This window comes from Nannobrachium achirus (assembly GCF_963921795.1).
Source record: "Nannobrachium achirus genome assembly, chromosome: 20".
NCBI lineage: Eukaryota > Metazoa > Chordata > Actinopteri > Myctophiformes > Myctophidae > Nannobrachium > Nannobrachium achirus.
Window position 1 is genome coordinate 11,478,849 of NC_137827.1, and position 23,002 is coordinate 11,501,850.

Sequence of the window (23,002 nt, forward strand, 5' to 3'; positions counted from 1 at the left end):
GATCGTCACAACGCGAGGTTATACTGTATCTACTATTTAATATGCGAAAATGTAAAAAAAAAACATGTTTCATGTTCCATGTGTACACTAAAACCGTCAATGTTAATTTAACTCTAAGAGTAAGGGTCCCGGAGATAAAATAAATAAATAAATTAAAATAAATCATACCATATCTATGGCCTAAGGAATATCAAATTGGGGGGGTCCTTGAAATTCTAAATGTTAGACAATTGACCCTTTGTTAGCCTTCTGGTTGGTCCCTGACTGACCAACCAGCAGGCTCTATCTGCCTTGTCCCGCCCTGGTTCCGCCTTTTTTATGTTGAATTTGCTAAAACATAATTTTTGGAGAAATAAAAACATTTAAAAACATGCCGAGTCACTATACTGCCACTGAGAATTGAACACACAGAATAACAATACGAAGCAACTGAATTAAAATGTCCCACCAAAGTGTCCCACCAAGACACAGCAACCAATGGGTGTGAAGAGGGGCGGGACGACGGGCGGGACTTGACAAAGGGTGAATTGCTGCAGTAACACACACACACACACACACACTCTTGACAGTTGCAGAGACACTTTGTGCTTGGCTTTTTCTCCTCTCCTACCTGGAAGAGGTAGACATCGCCGTAGGCGTTGCTGAGGCAGAAGACGTTCTCCTTCTTGGGGTGTTCGGGGACGGCCTGCACCACGCTGTCCTCCGCCAGCAGGGCGTAGCGAGGAGACAGCTCCTGCTCCACACAGCCTCCTTTCCCATAGGTCTCGTAGAACAGCAGCGTACATCCTGGGGACGGGACCATACCAACATTATGTCATGTCACGATTAGTGTGACCAACATAATCGTGATTTATCAACCACTTGAACCCCTGCATCGATATTCTGGGTAGAACATTTGCCAAAAAATAGCAGATCTACAAGCTCACAACGCGTCGCGTTTGCGACGCGTTGTGAGCTTGTAGATCGGCTATTTTTTTGGGCAAAGAGATTTGGTAGAGTGAAAAAAAAAGTATTTAAGTGGATCAAAGGTGAATTGAACCCAGCACATGAAGGAGGACAATTTCATCATATATAAAGATCGATGCGATTATTGTGAGCGTTTTTTTTTATCACGTTAAACAATAATAGTGATTATCGTCCTAATGTGCCGTTTGTGAAGCGATATGAAAGGTCTATCTAAAGGTCTCTGCACACTGCCGTATTGGAGCGAATTTTGGAGCAAGTAAATAAAATAAAAAACGACCTCACGTTATGTCAATCACGTTTGCATACTGCGACCCGTTTTCGTATTTATTTTCGGACCAGGGTGGATTTTTTTTTCTCCAATTTTCGCAACTGTCACCACTGGGTCCCTGATTTCTCTCTCTCCTCTCTCTCTCTCTCTCTCTCTCTCTCTCTCCTTTTTATTTGATTTTTTTGCAGATTTCGGATTTCTAAATCTGTCTCTCAATAACATGCCGTCTCTAAATTAAATTTGAACATTTGCGTTGTCGTCAAAACTAGGGCAAGTGCTACAACGTACTGAGAGAGAGAGAGAGAGAGAGAGAGAGAGAGAGAGAGAGAGAGAGAGAGAGAGAGAGAGAGAGAGAAAGTACAGAGAGACAGACAGCAAGAGAGGAGAAACAAACAAACAAACAAATGTAGGAGGGGGTGAGATAGTGTGTTTGAAGGTAGATGTAAATAAGAAGGTGTGGATCAATCCATTAAAACCTGCGGCAGATTCTAAAAATGTCTTGCCCAACAGTTTTCTGATAAAAATGCAAATAGTAAGATTCACATGAGTTTGCACAATTTTCCAAAAATAGCAGCTCTACAAGCTCATAGCGTGTTGTACAGGTATATCTGCTATTGTTTAATAGCCAACGTATAAGCTATGGTTAAAATGGTTAAAATCTAAAATGAGACTACTAAGTTCTCTCCGATTTTCGTTTTACACTAAATATGATCTTCCCTGGAAATAGGCAAACTACAAGCGCGGCGTGTTATGAGCTTGTAGAACGGCTATATGTATTTTTGGTTTTGAGGCCTTCCTGAACAATGTGAAACCTGGGAAGAATGTCAGCAATGATGTCTAGCAGGTCTGAGACGTCGGCGAGGATCAGCGGAGGCCTTGAAGCAAAAAACAAAGCCTCCATGTGATCAATGTTTGATAAGATAAGTAGCGCTGCTAGTCAGTGAATACTTCAGAACAGATTGTGCACGCTCATTGTCCAAGCCTGGAAATGGGGCCACATGTGCGTGCGTGCACACATGCACACTTGTTTTTGGTGGTGTAAAGTAACTACATTTACCGTTAGTATTGTACTTAAAGGAGTAGTTCACCACTTTTCAACCTGTCTTCATATAATAGGTCCTCACTAATGTTCATGATAAAATATCATGAAATCCGTTCAGGCATTCATGATATAGCAGCCATTATGTTTTCTTCAAATGTAAACAAACATGTTTGAAAGATGGGGTTGGTATGGGGGTCAGACATGCAATTTCGCGATTGCGATCATGCTTGGTAGCTAGAAGGAGTTTTTTTTTGTTGCAAAAACAGCTCGAAACTCGGGCGTGGCAGCATCAAACAACGGGAATAATTTGTGAAACTCGTGATAGAGCAGTCAGTGAGTTAATTTACTGGAGCATTTCCAATTTTCGGTGCTTTTACTTTTTACTCAAAGAATATTGTACTTTACTCCACTACAATTATATGACGTTTATCCTTTAACTCTGTAAAAGCAACAAAACAACTCAATGAGTGTGTTTAACCACATAATGAACCCTAAAGGGACATCAGGTTGAGAGTGTTTGACAATCGGGACACATCGGCAGCATAATTGGCTCCGGGTAGAGGACGGCGTACAGCAACTTGTGCTGGGCCTGGTTTTCAAGATGCTCAAGGGACCAGTGTCCACGACGTACCTGTCCTACTACTTCTAAAGACTGAATAACACCCACGGGCACAACACCGTTGATCCCGTTCCCCCCAGATTAGGGACAAACACGGGGACGGATTCACTAGGCCAGTGGTTCTCAACCTGTGGGTTGGGGCCCCCAGGGGGGTCCCCACATTATTTTAAACATTGGCCAAATTGTCAAAATGTTAGAGGCAGAACTTTTGAAAATAGCAGATCTACCTGCTCGCAACGCGAGGCATTGTGAGCATGTAGATCTGCTATTTTCACAATAGAATCGTATTAAACAAAATGTAATTCCTCAACTCAAAGTAGTGCTTGTCAGGGTGGGGGGGTCCCACTAAGAACCACTGCATTAGGCCACCAACATGTGGAATGCCCGACCAACAGCCATCAAAAACTATGACTTTCCTCCTTCAGCACTGTTAGTCTGCAATTTGCACGATAGCCTTATTCAAAATCTGGGAGTAGAATCCGAGATAAATCTACTTTTCTGAGAAGATTTGGTCAAAGAAGTCAAAATAATGTGCCAATAATAGATGGGGTTTTGGCTCAGCGCGGCTCACCTTTCAGAGTCACCCAGTAGTGCTTCCACCGGCGCCGGGCCACCAGCTCCAGCTTGCGGTCCTTGTGCAGGGTGAGCAGGGGCTTGAAGGAGAGCCACCCCGCTCGCCTCACCACCCCCTGCTCCTTCTCAAACAGGAGGTCCAGCTGCTCCAGGGAGCCCTCCGCCGACTCGCTGCTGCTGCTGTCGCCCTCCTCGGTACCTGATAAAGAGTTATAAATATGTATTTATCACTCTTATATAGATATATGTCCCTAATATGACATAACAAATATGGTGAAGCAGCTTTTTGCTTCTACGGACCGACAGCTTGGAATAAACTCCCACTACACCCAAAAAGCACAGCTCAAAACCAATTGCTTTACTCTTGCTTTTAGCTGAATTTTTTAATTCCTGTGCAGTCCGGGTATCTCACCTGTCTCATCTGTCTCTGGTGTACCCGTTTGGTTAAAATGTCTGCGGTTCTCAGGCTGTGCAATTAACATTGTTTTGGTCTCCTAGGGTAGTCAACAATACGAAGACAGTAGGTTAACCCCAGAGGGGGTCCCCAAATTATTTTGGGGGGGGGGGGGTCCCCAGATGATTAACTTAATGTGCAATATTGTTTTCTCACTCAACAGTAAACAAACCAACATAAAGTGTAAGTGTATATAGGGTGTCTGCACATTTCTAAAGTGACAATTTAAGGACTTTTTTATACCTCTAAAACCAGTAAGACACCCTAATCGGGAGATAAGCGACCGTCAGGTCGCAGCGTGATTTTAGGGCAAAATATAGCAGTGTCCAAAAATGTGTTTGAAAAAATCGGCCTGATGGTGGCGCTATATGGGGATCCATGTTGATGAGATGAGTGTAGACATACTGTGTACCGATTTGCATGATTTTAGGGCAAAATCTGTAGGAGCAGTGTCCAAAAATGTATTTGAAAAAGTGAGCATGTAGATCTGCTATTTTCACAATAGAACCGTGCTATACAAAATGTAATGCCTCAACTCTTAGTTATCGTCAGTTAAAATATGATCATTTTGGGGGTCGCGGTCTGAAAAGGTTGAAAACCACTAGGATAGATACGGGCGGGGTAAGAAAAACAAAGCCATCGGTACCCGTGGACGACGGGTCTCTCCTCTCGCCTGCTCCTCGGCCGGTGCTGGTCTCCAGCTCCCTCATGAAGTTCTCGTAGATGTTCTGCCGCAGGGCGTCGCCCGTGGCGGCGGCGGCGTGGTGGAGGGCCCCCGACGACTGGGCCCTGGAGGCCCCCGGGAACCACAGCAGGCTGGAGGAGACCTGGGAGGGGGAGCTGGTGTCCGCCGTCAGGCCGTCGATGCCGCTGTCGAAGGCATCGCTGGCGTCCTTGTACCGGGGCTCCTGCTGGGGGGGAGAGATGGAAGGGGGAAAAATTGTGAACATTTGTGCAAGTAAGGTCCAGCCTTTCTGGGATGTCATACATTCGGTTGTATGCGAGGTGTTGGGATATGAAATTCCGCATTCATGTCTGATACTATACATGGGTCACATGGAGGGGTCTATACAAGCGGGAGACAAATATTTAGGACAACTTTGTTTTTTACAACAAAGGTTCATATTTTACATAATAGAGAAAAGAAAAGTGTTAAAATGTTTTCATTTAATTCATCCCGTCGGGGGCCAGCATGCAAGTGGCTAAATATGTATTTTTAGACACATTAAGCCCATTCCCAAGATGCACTGCAATCTTTCATGGGCAGATGTGACTTATGGGGGCTGGTGTAAATAGTAACAAAGAAATTGTCAGCTTACTTTGTCTAAAAAGACATATTTAGCCACTTGTACGCATGCCCCCAAACACTGAAATCAAAATACTAAAATGGCTAAAATGATAGAAAGCAGTAAACATTTTAACACTCATCTTTTCTTTTCTCTAATTACAATCTAAAATATGAACCCTTGTATTAAAAAACAAAGTTGTCCTTTAACTAAGATCCTCCTGGTTGCTGCAAAAAAGGTAATTAACAGGAACTGGCTCAAGGAAGATATCCCGGACTACAAACAATGGAGGACAATCTTGGACAATGTTCAGAACATGGAACAATTAACGTTTAAGTTGAAAATAAAAGAAGAACTCTTTAATAAAAGATGGGAAAAATGGTTAATGTACAGATTCAAAAAAGGAGATGCGCAAATATGAAGGTATATAATGTGAACCCCTGTAATGTTGTACTTTTTCTTTTTGGTTTAGCTGTATTTATGTTTGTTATATAAAAGTGCAATCTACAATAAAGACAAAGTTATAAAATAATTTGTGCAGGTCTGTGGATATTTTGACCCTTCTAAATCCTTCCTTTAAAGCAGTGGTTCTCAAACTATTTAATGTCAATGGACCCTCAAAATTACATGTATTTGGCCACGGACCCCCATCTCAAAATATGTTGTTCCAGGGACCCCCCAGAAGCAGAGATTTGGTTTACAAAAGTTTACTTGAAAAAATAATAATAATTCACGATGTTTTCAAAAATAGCAGATCTACAAGCTTGCAGTAGGCACTCGGTGCCACACTGTGAGCTTGTAGATCTGCTATTTTTTAATAGTTAAAGCATAACTAGCCCTTACCCGTTCAAAGATATGAGCTCCGAAATGATGTGCAGTGTGTGGATTATGGGATGTGCACTGTGCACACAGTATATGAGGGATGGAAAGTAACTTTAACTGGTGCTTGCATGCTAATATGTAGGAGCATCAATGTAAGAAATACCCGTTCCATTTAACGGCTACAGAGATACTGTGTACCGATCTGCATGATTTTGGACAACATCTGTAACAGGGCCAGAACCACCCCCCCCCCCGCGCCGCCCGCCCGCCTGCCCGCCTGCACACACACACACTCCCCCCCCCCCCCCCCCCCCCCCCCCCGTGTGTGTGTGTGTGTGTGTGTGTGGGTTTGTGTGTGATTGTGCATGGCCTGAACAACAGCGCCCCTCCCTTAACATGTGTGGTCACAAAAGGTACTGTAGGCTAAATAGATATAGATACACCATAAAAATGCAATTATACAGCATACGATTTGTGAAAGTGACAAACGGGCTTCACAGTTATGTCAGGTGTGTTCATATGCTGATGGTGATGCGATTTCAGATCAATTGCTCCAGCCACTGAGGAGAAACGCGGTTTCAGACAGACACTCAGACAGACAGACATTCGGAAAATTATATGTTAGATATAATTCCAGGTCTTAATGGGTTAAAGAAATGCCTAATGCTATTATGTTCACACAAGCAGTGACAGCTAGCAACAGTTTACAAGGCAAGCCGCTTTCAAAGGAAGCCAGCAAGCATTTAGATACATGATACAAACTGACACGCCACACTTTTGTAGCTAAAAAGCCACACAAAAATAGAAGAAAGCTGAGCTGAAACCTTTTGCTGCGTTCCAACGACAATTATTAGGTCATGCCATTTCCACAATTCCATTCCTGCTTTATAATGCGGGGGGAAACTCATTCTTGCCATCAGCCACTTCCCTGTTCTTTAGAACAGAAGCCTTTATACAGTATTTCCTCACTGGTCACTACCACACGTGGACACATGCTTGTGCGGAGCAACACTTCAATGGCCACTCAGTGACGGCTGACCACACTTGACCGTTAGCTTTTGCCTCTGCCAGTGTCAACGCAGCATTAAGAGTTGGATTATGGAAGCAGTGACCGGGTTATTATGCCCCCCAACACAAAGCTATACCAAGACGCTGTGAAATTCACCTAGAAACTATGGAAGTAAATCTAGTTAAACCTTTAAAACCCGTCTTCAAAGCACGGCGATCTCAACCTCTAAACTCTAACCTCTAAACCTTTCCCCGGCCTGAGAAAGTAGGACACATTTCCCCCGTCGGGTCACCTTGGCGGTTGTGAACCTTTGCCACGGGGCTCAGACAACGTTGTTTTACTCCGAGGTCTGCTGTGGCATTCTCATTCCCCAGATGGAATTGTTCCCTTTCATCATGTACTCGATAAAGTTCGCGGCATCGATTCTCGCCCCCCCCTCCCTCCCCCAGGCGAGCGGAGATGTCTCCGTCTCGGTTTCCAACCATGCTGGAGATGCAACGTGCTCGTCTTTGTTTGCTCTCGTGTCTCTGTCTATGTTCCGCAACATTTTCACACCGTGCTCATCCTTTGTTTAACAATATTCCACTTAGTTCTTTCCTGGCATCGTGCAAGCAGTTCTCTGTGACCCAATTCAACGGCCCCCGGGCTTGAAAAATTGCATACGTGTACATTCTTTGTTTATGTATCAGCGAATATGAATCGTGCAGACTCTCGCATACTAAAGGAGGGGGAAACAAACAACACTATGGCTTCTTATATTTAATTGCGAGGAAGCAAACAGACTTCTCAGGGTCAAGCCAGCGTCTGAGTATTCAATATACGCAGACAAGGAATGAATGAATGAATATTTTGGAGGGTGAACTCAGGGCTGGCATTTCTCTTCGGCCTCCATAATTCATCCACGCTCGTTCCACTCTTCCAGCCGCAGGCCTTTCTCCACCAGCTGCTTCTTGTTAGCAGCAGGCTCTCTCTTTCTGGCCTTTGGCTCCAGGGTCGTAGGGTGACCTTTACGCCCATGACAGAGCCCTGGAGCCCAGGTGGAGTGGAACCAGAACGGGGAAGGAAGAGCGGCTGGTTTTGGTCGACGCGTTGAAAGGAGGCAAGTGCGATCTAGGCCAGTGGTTCTCAATCTTTAAGGGCCGCGACCCCCAAAATAATCATATTTTAACTGGGGACCCCCCCACCTTGATGAGCACTAAGAGTTGAGACATTACATTTTGTATAATAGTTCTATTGTGAAAATAGCAGATCTACATGCTCACAACGCCTCGCAGCGCGAAGCATGTAGATCAGCTATTTTCACAATTTCTGACTAATAATTGACAATTTGGCCAATGTTTAATTTGTCATTTTAGCGGTATTAAAAAGTCTTTGAATTGTCACTTTAGAAATGTGTAGATAACCTCTATATACACTTAAACTGTGTTGGTTTGTTTACTGTTGATTGAGAAAACAATGTTGCACATTAAGTTAATCATCTGGGGACCCCCCAAAATAATTTGGGGACCACCCTGGGGGTCCTGACCCACAGGTTGAGAACCACTGATTTAGTAGACCTAGGAGATACAGCGCCAAATGGGTTGGTTGGTTAGTTAGTTACGGGTAGTTAGTTAGTGGCTCCAGGCGGGAATGAGGAAACCCAGACTCCAAAAACCTCTGAGACTTCGCAGACGGGAGGGAAACCCCAAGGTCTTGTTGTTAAGGGCCATGAATCTCTCCTCAGGAAAACCCCACGGGAAAGAATCCAGCAACCTCACTAACACCCAATTCAATAAACCCTTTTGCAAATCCCGCCCCATTCTGCCCTGTTACTATGATGGGACATTAACCCTGGGCAGATTGTTTTTATAGTGGAAGTGGATGGGATTTTTTTTCCCCTTCATAGCCTCATTACAGCTATATAAAGTACCAAAGGAAAAACACCTAGGTGATATTAATAAAAAGGGAAGACAAAGGTACAGTAGTTACATTGCAAAACAGGGGATTTACCCGAAAATATATGTTTTAATTTGTTTAATCCCAGTGGGACAGAATCCTCTTTGCAGATTCTTTTATAGTGGTAGTGGATGGGATTTTTTTTCCCTTCATAGCCTCATTACAGCTATATAAAGTACCACAAAAAACACATCTACGTGATATTAATAAAAAGGGAAGAAAAAGGTACAGTAATTACATAGCAAAACAGTAGTTTTCCCCCGAAAAATAAATGTTTTAATTAGTTTAATCCTCTGGATCAGAGATAGAAAGAGAAGCGCATTGCATCTTGGGTACTAGGAAGAGGACAGAGAGAATGTTTCTCCTCACATAATAGGCTGGCTTTTCGTAATTCTGCCCATTTAAATTATATGTACCCAATCGTGACTCTTAGACCATTGATAAGGTACATGTGAACTAGTTTGTTGAAGCTTATTCGTTATGATGAGCGAGATCGCTTGACGCTTGCCGTCGCTATCACCGTACCGGCCGGAGTTACCACAGCTTGTGGTAACTCCAGGAGGGAGAACATTTATGTGTTCTATAAGAATAATGCTTTTCTCATTAAAATTGATTACGGAGACAGGAATAGTTTCTGATGTATTGGGTCCAATTAGAAAAGCCTCCTATGGACAGGGTGTTGCCAATTAGCACCTCATGCTATAAACACTTTAAACAATGCATCTAGTTCGCCCAATGTTATTGGGATGTCCATGTCAAATGTCAAATGAGTAAACATAACTTGAGACTTTGAGTTTGTCCATAAATGTCTTTCTAGTCAGGGCCAAAAACAGTTTATTTTTCTTCATTCTTTAAGTTTCTCTGTGACTTGGTCCAGGGAAAGAGGGGTGGGTGGGTTCGCTTGTTTTTTTTTTTGTTGTTGGTTAGGGTTAGGGTTAGTGTGTATGTTGTTTGTACATGTATCTTGTTATTTTTTTATCCTTATTTGTATTCATGATACATTTGTTTAACTTTCATACTTAGTTGCATTCTATATTCTGTGAATAAAAGAAAAAATAATTGGTAACAAAAAAGTTTCTCTGTGACTTAAAGGGTCAGATAAAGAAACAAATATATACTACTTTATCAGTATTCTTGCTGTGTAATGAAGTAAATTGTTGTGTGGATCCAGACCTAATCCCAAAATGAGTTAAGCACAAACACAAGCCCAGGGATTAACAGTGTTATCCAGTGAACAGTGGGGGCTCAGCCGAGGACAATGCTTATTTACACTGAAAGCCGTGTCCCCAAAGAGTGCCAAAGAGGTCAAATCCAATACACTTCTTTATCGAATGCTGGCTCCAAAATTGCTCCTGAATTCTACATAGAAGCTATGGGCAAGGCTGTCACGATTATGAGATTTTCTTTTTTAAGATTATTCTTTTATGCCATTATTGGATAGGACAGTAGACTGACAGGAAATGGGGGCAGAGATGGGGAGTGACATGCGGCAAAGGTCGTCCGGATCAGGAATCGAACGGCGACGCCGTCAGGGATCGATGCCTAAGTGACAATGCCTACAGTATGTGGTACGCACCTGGACCAATAGGCCAGCGGGCGCCCCACGATTATGAGATTTAACATGTCACATTGTCACTCAAATAATAAATAATGTTTTTGTCGTTGACAATTACATTTCTGTTTGGCTTTTAGGCTTTTAAGTTGTACATGGCAGATATGACACATAATATACAAAGAAATGACTGACATATTTGACAACTTCATACAGAAAATTGATTGTGGAAAACAGATCGCGTTCCCTGCCACGTTTCTTTCACTATAAATGAGGTGGTTAAATTAATTTACGGGGTGCCACCCCCCAGTATATCGTTTAGGGACAAGAGAAGCTGCTGTTGTTGTTTGCAGACATAAACGCACCCATCCCCATTAGCAGATTGCCTCTCTGAGGGTGAGCAAAGCAAACAGCCAAAAACAGCCATGAGTCATTCGATAAGCCATTTAGACAGGGTACGCAATACGTATTGCATATTATTATTTGATGCTTAACTATTGAAAAATAGCAGATATACAAGCTCACAGCGTGGCACTCTTCTGCTATTTTTGAAAAATCGTGAAAATTAAAATTTTGACCTGATTCTATAAGTGTCTTTTGAATACTTCTAAGGTTTTTTGAAAAACCTATGTTTCTATGTCAGCAATCTGGCTAGCCATTGTCAAAGAAAAGGTCCTTTTCACTTAACTGGAGCTCAGTTAGTCTGTTCTTGAGAGACTACTATGTCAGTGGTTCTCAAACCTTTTCATGTGAAGGACCCCCAAAATGATATGTATTTGGCCACGGACCCAAAATATTTAGTTACAGGGACCCCCCCAGAAGCAAAATTTGAGTTACAAACGTTCGCTTTAAAACGTCATATATTCAAAGATTTGCACACATTTTCACGACTTAAAGAAGAATAGCAGATCTACAAGCTCACAGCACAGCACTCGGTGCCGCGCTGAGAGCTTGTATATGTGCTATTTCTCAATAGTTAAAGCAATCAACCCAGACAGCACAGCGACATAACACCGATGCCTACTCTCCCTCTGTAACAATGTAGGCGCTATGTAGCGTCGGGAGCGTTTGCTCATTTGGAAGATGCATTTGCGACGTGGCCGCGCAAGCGAGGAGCTAAATTGCCAAGAGACGTCGCAAATGCATCTTCCCAATGAGCAAGCGCTCCCGATGCTAACATAGCGCCTACATTTTTACAGAGGTCGCAAATGCATCGCTGTGCTGTTAGCAGGGAATAATTCTAGGCCTAAATGGGTTAACAGCAGAGAAGGAGCGTGCGAGTGAGTGCAGCGCACAGTGTGTTAAATCTCCTGACGGAACTCGGCTGCACTCTACCAGAGCTTTGTAAAGGCTTACGGGCAATTCTCTCGGCGCGGCCGTAACAATGTTCTTAAAAGTTTTAGACGGGAGGCGAAGCTGAAACGAATTAGTGCAGAGAAAAAGGCTTGATTTCAATTCAAGCCCCAAAACACAAGAGTCGTTTGGGGGCTTTGACTTGTTGCTCAGATCAAACAAACCTCTTATGCCAAATTAAAGCTATTAACTCATTTAGTGCTCCTGAAATTAACGGATTAAAATGTCCAGCGTGCCTCCCGCAGGCTGCATCCACAACCGTTGTCTTATTTTGAAGGCCAGAAGTCCATAGCGTAAACACTTCCGGTTTGACGTCATCACGTCCTTCACCGGAATCGCTCGTCATCAACATACTGTTGTGTAATGGCGGATCGTTGCTTTTCAACATGTGTTATATAAGCGAGAATCTACTGCCATCCTCCCTTTGAAAGTGTTGTTTAGAGATAATGGACATTAAAGATGAGATTCCCCGTCTGCCTCAATGTTATGGGATTACTATTTTGTGCTCGTGGATCCGTGATGATGATGAATCGGCGAGGGCGATCGTGTCAGGACCTTCCTCGCACCAACAGGTAATAGAGTACCGCCGTTACAGTAATAGAGTACTTTTCACGAGTATACTCGGGATCGGCAGCATGTGCTACTCGAGTATTTTTCACGAGTATTCTCGGGATCGGCGCTAATTGAGTTAAGAGCAGCGTCTCTGTTAGTCCATGGGCCAACAGAGATGTCGGTACCATTAAAAAGAGGCAAAACGTATCGTCGTTGTCGGGTGGAAATCTCGTATCTCCAAGTTTCAAATGTGTACGTTCTTTCGCAAAGTAAAGCCCTGCTTCATCATACAAGGCCGTTGCACAAAAGTAGTGAAAACAGACGATCTACAAGCACACAACGCCCGTTGTGTGCTTGTAGATCGGCTGTTTTCACTAGTTTAACTCATTGCATGCCAGGCCCGATAGTCCCGAGATTATTTCAATGTCTTTCCCTGCCAGGCATGATAATCCCGAGAATTTCCAGTTTTTTATTTTTTTCGTGAAATTGCATGTTTAACCCCCATAGCAACCCCATCTTTCAAACATGGCAGCCATCTTTGTTTACATTTTAGGAAAACATAATGGCTGCTATCTCATGAATGCCTAAACGGATTTCCATTCGGATTTTTTTGTTTGAAAGCTGTGAGCAATGTGGACACACGTGGTGCATTATCTAGGCATGGGTGTGCATGATCCGTGCACAATGAATTACATGGAAGTCTATGGAGACAGGGGCATATGAGAGTACGAAGGTATTGTTAAATGGCAGGGTATGTGGTAAGGTTTTCTCCCGACAACGACGATATGTGGTATCATTTTGTTCGTCTAACATCCAGGAGGGATCTGAGACAACTCTGAGCTCCGGATTAAGAGCGTCTGCTAAATGCCTACATTGAAATTGTAAATTGTACCATACTGCGTAACAGCTGTGACATTAAACATATGCATGGAATAAAGGCAAAAATGAAAAAGCAAAATGAGTTTAACCATGATGTTTATGTATTAATCATTAATCAAACATATTTTTGGAGACTGCTCCAACAGATTTTGCCCTAAAATCAAGCAAAGTGGTAAATGTGACCTGACGGACGCTTATCTCCAGATTAGGGAGTCTTACTGGTGTATTATCGTTCTAAGCCTGTGTTGCTGCCGTTCTGCAACAAGTTGAAGGAATCACAGATTTGAGGCATCAAGACATCTCTGAGACCGTTCGTGTTTATGGAAGAGGCTTCTAAACATGAGTGTATAGGTTCCATTGCTATTTTTGATCACTTTAAAATCTGTTTAATCTTAAAATAACTGTCAACCGAAAATAGCCGTTCAATAAATAGATCTACTGTGCTGTACAAGCACACAACACAGCTTGCAGATCCGCTATTGTCGGTGCGCAACATGCTCTCTCAGAAGACATGCTGGGCTTCCGTGGAATCCGAATGACGTGAGATCAAATCGTCCGTGGCGACTGATAACTTTAATCCATGCACATGTCAGAAATGAATTAATCTACCGCATTAAAAGCATCATCAACATGCTATAATAAAGGGGTACCCGGTAGCCATCGAGCAGCTCCTCGACGGACCGTCCGTGTCTCACACCTCTCATCTCTGTCTGCGCCTCCGAAAGACACGACGACGACACTGTGTTCCTTCCGCCACTAAACATTTCACTTCTCAGCACGTCACCCCCACTGTGTTGTGACATCAGACATTTGGTTGTTGTGCTACTAAGGCCCGGGGGAAGGGAAGGGAAAGGCACCCTTTTTTATTTTCTTTTGTGTGTGTGTGTGTGTGTATGTGTGTGTGTGTGTGTGTGTGTGTGTGTGTGTGTGTGTGTGTGTGTGTGCGTGTGCGTGTGTGTGTGTGTGTGTGCCAAGCCTGATGCCAGCCTGGCCCACCGCGGTGGCTCGTGGCTCATGCTCCATGCATGGCTGGCATCCATGTATTCTTCCTCTCTCTAACAAGATGGCAGTTCTCTGCTCCAAGGCAAAAACTAAATATCGTTGTCGTCGGGTGGAAACCTTGTATGTCCAAGACCTTTCCTTTTTTTAATTATTAACTGCGACCTACAGTAAAAAAGCACACAACGCCTCGCGATTGTAGATCTGCTATTTTTACTACTTTTGTGCGACAGCCAAAAAAACAGCATTACACACACACACTTGTACCATTTGTACAGAGAATATACTTTTGTCTTTAGTCATGCGCGGGCCAATCTGTCTAGCCATGGTCAAAGAAAATTTCCTTTTCCTTTCTTGCGTAGCATCACAGAGTCTGTTCTTGAGAGATTATGCACAGCCTAATTCTGAGGCATATTGGGGGTCCTTAAAAGTAAAAAAAAACAATCGAACCTCAGTTCGAAGTGAAGCGGTGAATTCTCATTCTATGTGTTCTAGAGCTATGAAATCTGTGTTCTAGATCTATACATTCTATCTTCTAGAACTATAATTTCTATGTGCTTTAGTTCTATATTTTCATGAATTCTGAATGAATGAATGATTTTGTCTGGAGGGCCAAATTGTCATGTGAAACTTGACCAATCCTCAATTCTGCATGCACGGGACAGACATGGGACAGACATGGGACAGATAAAGCCACACATTGGAAGCGGCTTTCACCTCTTCAAAAAAGTTTGAGAACCACTGGAGGAATCATACTTCATCATCGTCATCATCATCATCATCATCATCATCAAAACTCACCTGAGACTTCCTCCTCCGGCGACTCAGACTCCCCGTCCAGTCGCTGAAGCGTCGGATGCGGCTCTTGATGGAGTCCTTCTTGTGGAAGCCGAACTCCGGGCCGGTCTGTCCGTGGTAGCGCTGGTACTGGCGGTCCGCCTCGGGCTCCAGGGAGCTCCGGTGGTCCAGGTCCTCAGTCAGCGTGTGGGCCTTGGGCCGGCGGCAGGGCAGCGTGTAGGAGGAGTAGGGCTGGCGGGGCGGGGAGCCTCCCTCCGGTGGAGAGTCCAGCGCCGAGGCCAGCGAGGCTCGGTGCTGCCTGTGAGGAGGCCCGTCACGATTATTACATACAATCGTCTGATCGCTATTATTTGACATCCAGTGTTGTTTTTGATTCAGCAAATTTTGATTCAGTTTTAGTCATAGTCTTTTGAATAAAATGTAATTTAGTTTTAGTCAATTTAGTAATTTTAGTCTTAGTCTAGTTTCAGTTGACTGAATATCATTTTGCGACGCGTTGTGAGCTTGTAGATCGGCTATTTTCAGCGGAGAGCAACCAAACATAAAATTACTCTCTTCTCCACTAGCCCCTCCCCAACATTTTAGTCTAGTTTTTATATTTTTGACGAAATTGTCAATATATTTCGTCATAGTTTTAGTCATCACAGCTTAGTTTTTATTTAGTTTTTATTTCTTTTTCGTCAGTGAAAAAAAACGCAGTCGACAAACATTTTTCGTCATAGTTTTAGTCGACGAAATCAACACTGTTGACATCATCGCAATTATATTTGTCACAATCGCTTCCATGTTGAAAACATTTTTCATATATTTTCAAACATTTTAAAAAAATAGTGGAAATGGCAGATCTACAAGATCACAACGCGTTGCATCGCTTGTAGATCGGCCATTTCCACTGTCACTGTTCTTTTTTAAAGTATCCACCTGTTTCCGTGAGAATTTACTGTAGATTTATGTGTGTGACGCATCGGGGAAACAGCGTACATACAAGCTCACGTCGTGGAACTGCCGCACACCTTCAATGCATGATGGGACGTTGGAAACGTTGTCAATATGTCAGTGTGACAGTATGACCACACACTAGCCATGTTTCCATAAACTTATTCGAATTAGGGAAGCGAAGAAATGCTTATTAAGACAAAGCGAATTTAGCCCGTTTCCATTTGCGGGTGTCATTCGAATTAACGACGGTCGCATGGGTTGACAGAGTGCTCATCCTGCAAGTTTCAGCGTCCTCTGGAAGGTGGCCGATCTGCAAGCTCACAGCGCGGCGCAGAGACACGGATGCAAGCTGCTGTCAGCTTGTAGATCGGCCACTTTTGGCACGCAACACTGTGTGATGAGGAAGGGTTAGCCACGGATGGCTTGACTCCGGGAGGTGAAAACGGGAGGATTTTACACACGGTCCGTGTCCCTCCGTGTCTAACAAACAACCGGTTTGTTTTGTGGGCTATAAACGCTATACATGAATGGACGTTAAGCGGCAGGGGAAAGTGTTAAATTGGCGGACGATATGGACCCAGAACGTCATAATGTATTCGCATTTATTGTCTGACCCGTTTCCATTCACAAATGTGCATTTAGTTTATTCGATAAAGCCTCAAAATCCACCTCCTACAAGCGGATACATTTTTTTGCGCATAATGAAAGTTTATTCGCATTTTGAAGTGTTTCCATAAAAAGATTTTGCGAATAAAATGTAAATGCACATTAAGAGGCTTTAGGCAAACGCCACTACTGTCACTGTTTGTTCATTACCTGCTTAGGGTGCACATTGCCTAGTGGTGTATGGACAAACAAAATGACAAACTTTAAGGTTCTTCCTTCAAGACAACACTAACAAACTAATCACAAGCATCTCTCTCACCATGGCTCTCCAGCTGGATCCTAAATGAGTCAGGGTGGGGTTTCAGACCTTAAGTAGGTGTCAGGCAGTGGTGTCAGTTCAGAAAAAGGTAAGGTATGGCAACATGACTGGTGTCTTATACCAGTCATGTTGCCATACCTTAGCAACAGGCATGACACATTTATTTCAAGAAGTACATTCTATTTTTTCCCCCCAAATTTGCTATGGTTTCTTGGGCTGGGTATGGCAGTCTGAAACAGTTGTTCAAGTGCGTCTAAACTTGGCGTAAAGTAAACGTGCCACAATTAACAATAATGAATTGCACCTGTGCAGCTGACCTGCGGAACCTGGGAATATACTATTCTGTCAAGATGGGGAGAATAAAAGGGTGGAGAATATAATTATAATACCTTGTTAAATTTTGCATTTGTAGTTATTTTACTGTAATTTAACAACACATTAACCAGCACAGATTATAGACAAAGATACATTCATGGATTTATATATGTTAAAGTAACTTGTATTCTCCCCCCTGGACCCAGGGTATGGCAGCTGCATACCCCTGGACCCAGGGTATGGCAGCTGCATACCCCTGGACCCAGGGTATGGCAGCTGCATACCCCTGCCATACCCAATTGACGCCCCTGGTGTAAGGAAACACCTGAACCCACTGATTGGACAAATTGGGCCAAACCATTATCTGATTGCCCACACTACAGTACATGGACTTTTGTTTTTTGTGTCAATGAGGGACACAGATAGCAAAGTAGCAGGTCTACTATTTAAATTAAATTATTTATATTTTTGTGCTGTCTGTTTTTAAGAACAACACAGGGCACAGTATGCTATTCACCTTGATGATTTGGCCTATCTAGTGGGAGGGGCCTAGTGGTATAAAGATGTGAGCAGCTCTTTATCTGACAGTCTGTGCTCATAGTCCGAGCGTTTCGGGCAAAAATCGTGCACGTTATGATAAAAGCATGACATTTGGCACACAGTTAGAACATGGCATACGGAACATGTTTGGCTATAGGGACATCGCAGATTTGTCTTGGGAAACTTGTGGGAGCCAATCAAAGTTAGGGTCTTATAGACTTTACTATACAGTAAAATAATACAATAAATAAATATGCTTTAAGTAGCACGTGAGGGGTCAAACTAAGGGTTTTTCATGATTCCGAATCCAATGCAAGCATTTGCTTTGCGTGAAAAACATTCCTTTCAGAAAAACGGCCCTTACAAAACTGTGAAAAGTAATGACTCATCACTAAACCATAGTTTTATGTGGCCGAAGTTTTTAGCCCAAGGAATGTTTATAAAACAAAAGTGTGCTTTGCCATCTTCATTAACATCTGGTCGTACTAAAAGTACAAAAGGGTTGCATACTACCCTCATTTCTTTGTATATTTACTAGGTTAGCTATGTGTCATATCTGCCATGTGCAACTTCAACGCCTAAAAGCCAAACAGAAATGTGATTGTCAACGACAAAAAAATACTTAAACGCAATTAGTTCAGTGACAATAAATGGTCACGTAAAATGTCATAATGGTGACGGGCCTACCTGTGAGGAGGGGCAGGCTCCTGGAACTGTGAGGACAGGTCCCTGGCTGTGGGGAAGGTAGCAGCCATGCTGGGGTCTCTGTACAGGTCTGTGATGGACATGGGAGGAGACTCCAGCTGCAGCTGCTGGTGGTGGTGGACGGGCGTGTGGTGATGATCCAACGTCCTGGGCTGGTCCTGGTCACAGAGCTGGTGGTGGTGGTGGTGGACGGGCGTGTGGTGATGATCCAACGTCCTGGGCTGGTCCTGGTCACAGAGCTGGTGGTGGTGGACGGGCGTGTGGTGATGATCCAACGTCCTGGGCTGGTCCTGGTCACAGAGCTGGTGGTGGTGGTGGTGGACGGGCGTGTGGTGATGATCCAACGTCCTGGGCTGGTCCTGGTCACAGAGCTCCGCGCTGGGACCCCAGGGAGAGTCATACCTGAGGGTGGAACATTTGAGACGTACATTTGTATGTGTTATTGAAGGACTTAGTTACGTCCCGTTGTTTGTCGTCTTATTGCTCACTATCCATGGGGCTGACTAGTTCAATGTATTTGAAAATACTACTGTTTTTAATTTGTATGTGACGAATAAAGCTTGATTGATTGCATTGTCGTACAAATAATTACGCTAAAGGATCTGATTACTGTATGTTTTTGACATTGAACACTGAGAAATATGAATAAAAGTGACATTTCCGTTTGCCTTTTTAGGTAGTGATGCTCCTATCAATCGACCACCCATTTAAAATAGGCAGATTTTTTCTAATTACCTGATCTTTCTGATATAAGTACTTAAACTCGATCCAACCAATACATATCAGGTTGGGCTGTGTGTTTGTTGTTGTCTTTACTCACGGTTTCATGAATCCTTTGTTTCGTGTTTAACATTACAACTAAAATAAGTGGGCAGGTTTCTGTCAGTGTCAGCTTTGGACATGCCCAAACATGCACACACCAGTGTGCAGTTTTGACCTTAGGTTCGTTTTCCCCTTGAAATTAATGATTAAAAACATAGTATTGTGGGTGAATACTGAGATGTGTCTGAATAGAAATTTGTAACTTTATGCTAGTACGTAAAATATATTGATAATAATAATAAATAATAATTGTGAGCTTGTAGATCACTTATTTTTCAATAGAATCTGATGATTATGCAAACTAATTGCGATTATCTCAAATTGTTGCCGCCGGACAGAAACCTCTTATCTGCACATTTTAACTTTTTTTTTTTTTTTTTTTCATGAATTAACACCCTACTTGATCACACTACAACGTCACGCAAAAGCATTCAATGTAGCAGATCCGCAAGCTCGAAATGAGACCCGAGCTTGTCAATCTGCTATTTTTGCATTTGAATCCTGAAAAGAGGTTTCCACCCGACAGAGGTGAAACAACAGCGATCAGTCTTAATAGTGCTACGTACCAGGAGCCATCGGAGCTCAGGGAGCTGCCCTTGCTGGTGCGGGCGGTGGAGGAGGTGGAGGCGGGCGGCGGGCCTCCCCCTCCGCCCCGGTGCCCCCCCGCCAGGCCCCCCTCTGTCCTCCGGTCTCCGCCTCCGCCCGAGTCCGACAGGCTGGGGGTGGAGGAGGACTCCAGGTGGGGGGAGAACTTCAGCAGCTGCACGGGCCCCGCCGCCTCGTCCAGGAGCAGGGAGCCCGAGGTGCCCGAGGTGTTGGTGAACTCCACGCGCAGGCTGCCGTCCTTCTTGATCACCACCCGCGGGCTGCTCTGCTCCTCCAGGCCGCCGCTGCTGCTGTCACCATCATTGACATTTTACGTTGATTAATGATTTTTCTTTATTAAAGGACAACTTTGTTTTTTTACAACAACGGTTCATTTTTTTAGATTGTAATTAGAGAAAAGAAAAGATGAGTGTTAAAATGTTTTCATTTACTGCTTTAATTCAGTGGTTTGGGGCATGCATGCAAGTGGCTAAATATGTCTTTTTAGACACAATAAGCCCATTCCCAAAATGAAGCACAATCTTTCATGGGCAGATATGACTGATTTCATTGTGTCTTTGTTGTTGACCTTTGAAGTTGCACACGGCAGATATGACACATAACCTAAATATACAAAGGAATTACTGACAGATTCGACAACGTTATACTTAAAATATAACATTGATAGTGGAAATAGCCGAACTATGAGCTCACAACAGCTTGTAGATCGTCTATTTCCACTATTTTTTTAAATGTTTGAAAATATATTACATTTTTTTAAAATGTAAACAAAATAATGTTTAGATGATTATGTAATAATTGTGACAGGCCTACCCGTGCCCGCTGTCGGCGTGTCCGTTGGCAGCACGGGCACGGCCCCCGCCAGGCGAGTCCGCCCCGTATGGGTTCTCGTCGTAGTCGTCCGAAGACGCCGCGTGCCGCCTCGACACGCAGCGGCCGGGGGAGTCGCGCCAGCGGCACGGGCCGGGGCTCGCCCTGCTGGCCGCCGCGCCGCCCTTGGTCACGTAGTCGTAGTGCCGGGCGGAGTACGGCTGCCGGCCTTTGGGGGGCGACAGGCAGCCGCGTCCTCCGACCGAGCGGCTCTTGAAGCCCGACGCCGCCCCGGGGGCGCTCTTCCACCAGGTGTGCGGCGACAGGGCATCGTCTTTGGCGGAGCGGAACTTCAGCGAGTAGGGCTTCTGTTTCCCGGGGAAGATGAAGCTGGTGCCCTTCGGGCCCTGGATGCTGTACTGGCTCTCAGAGTTTCCCATTTCTACCTGGAAAAGACAAGAAATAGAACAGGTTTAGGTCAGGGGTTCCCAAACTTTTTTGGCTCAGGGCACCCCTTAAAAATATCACCCCAACATTATATTCATATTTTCCACTCCCAGCATACTTAAAGCATATTTTAGCGATTATGTTGCGGGGAAAACGTTGAGATAATAGCCATTTTGGTTAGAACTGACTGAAAATGTCCATATAATTTCCAAATATTAACAAATTATCTCCCAGCACCCCTGGACTGCCGCCACGGCACCCCAGGGTGCCCCGTCACCCACTTTGAAAACCCTTGGTTTAGGTTTTGGCTAAATACGTTCAAGTCCAGAGATTGTGTGAGCTTGTTTCCTTCTGTAGTCTTCTGCATGTAGTAATAGAAAAATTACAGCATGACAAAATCACAAATGTACAAGATTCAAGGTTGTACTTTATTCTTATTGTCTTTTGTACAGGTACATAAGAGTAAAACTTATTTTTTGTTCGGCTTCCTTTCAGACAATGCAGTGGTATATATAAAATAACAGCAAAACAACAAAAAAGAACACATCTAAAGATAAAATAATAAGTAATAATAAGTAATAATGACGTAGGAAAGAAAGAGTGCAAAAGAGCAAAGAGAATGAAAAAAGCATCCTTCAGCTGTACATGTGCATAAAGTTTGGTATATTGTGTACACCAATGGCATTATTTTCCCGTAGTAGCTGTTGTGTGTTCTACATTACATTGAATGTTCAATACATTCAATCACTGTTATCGCTGTGTTATTGACCATCATATTTGTGTTATACAGTAGTCTTAGTCACTCATACATGGCTACATAAGTGACAGTTTGAATGACACCGATTCTACATAAATCATTACTGCACTGTGTTCAATATTATACATAAAACATTATCTAGATGACTATCCTGAGTGTATTGTAAAATGCTGACAACTACGGTAGCTCACTTTCCAGCTCATGCTTGTGCCATAACATTGAGTTATGACACATAATTCAAACCTACAGGCTGGCACTGCACATGTGCATTACATTACACTTGTGCAGGGGGGACTATTATTCTTCATGTATGCGAGTACATAGGGAAATTGACCAATAAAGTGATTCAGATTTTTGTGAATGACTAAACCACTGAAGCCATATATACTTTGTTGTACGATGAATAGCTGAAAGAGGATATACCAGCTCTCAACACACTGCCTCACTCAAACACTCAAACACAGCCAAATAAAATCCCACGACTGAAATCTATTTTCAGACCATGTCCCAATATGTGACTTTAGAAACATGCTTCATTTTATAGAAGTAGCTTCTGAAGTTCTGTTGTATTCTAAGCTAGTCTGGCCAATTCAAATACTCATATCTTGAAAGTATTTCTGCTTTTTAGTTTGGAGATCACTTGACTAGCGTTTTGACAACTTTGTCATTCACGCCACGGCCATCGCTAGGCCTCCCCTTCATTTTATTTTATTTTTTTGCAGATCTGCACTGATCTCAGAAACAGCCCCTATAGTCCGGGAAAAAAACTGTGATTTTTGGCTGAACGTGGTTTCGTCGGTAAAAGTTTTTTTCTCAACTGATTCTTGTAGCTTGGGGTCACCTCTTAAGGATTCAAGAGGATGACCAGTGATATCTATTGAGCATTTTTTATTATTAACCCCTTAATGCCTGAAACATGGGCTCCCATTGACTTTCTATACAGGAGGAAAATACCCAGAAAAAGATTATTTTTCGGGGTATTTAAGGAGGATCTGAGGGGTCTAACTAGGGGTTTGTCATGATGCTGAA

The 23,002-nt window shown here is 43.4% G+C and overlaps 1 protein-coding gene across 1 annotated transcript in view; it reads right to left on the reverse strand.

Annotated features, from left to right (window-relative positions):
* Positions 1-23,002, reverse strand: part of tiam2a (TIAM Rac1 associated GEF 2a) — a 141,594-nt gene that overhangs the window by 114,958 nt on the left and 3,634 nt on the right. Inside the window, exons 2-9 of the mRNA XM_080750603.1 lie at positions 20,773-21,215; positions 19,920-20,243; positions 18,855-18,933; positions 18,514-18,659; positions 15,111-15,405; positions 4,569-4,830; positions 3,467-3,667; positions 611-786 (exon numbers count right to left, since the gene is read on the reverse strand). Coding sequence (XP_080606729.1) covers positions 611-786; positions 3,467-3,667; positions 4,569-4,830; positions 15,111-15,405; positions 18,514-18,659; positions 18,855-18,933; positions 19,920-20,243; positions 20,773-21,209 — 1,920 coding nt within the window. The 5' untranslated portion in view covers positions 21,210-21,215. The remainder of the gene's footprint in view (positions 1-610; positions 787-3,466; positions 3,668-4,568; positions 4,831-15,110; positions 15,406-18,513; positions 18,660-18,854; positions 18,934-19,919; positions 20,244-20,772; positions 21,216-23,002) is intronic.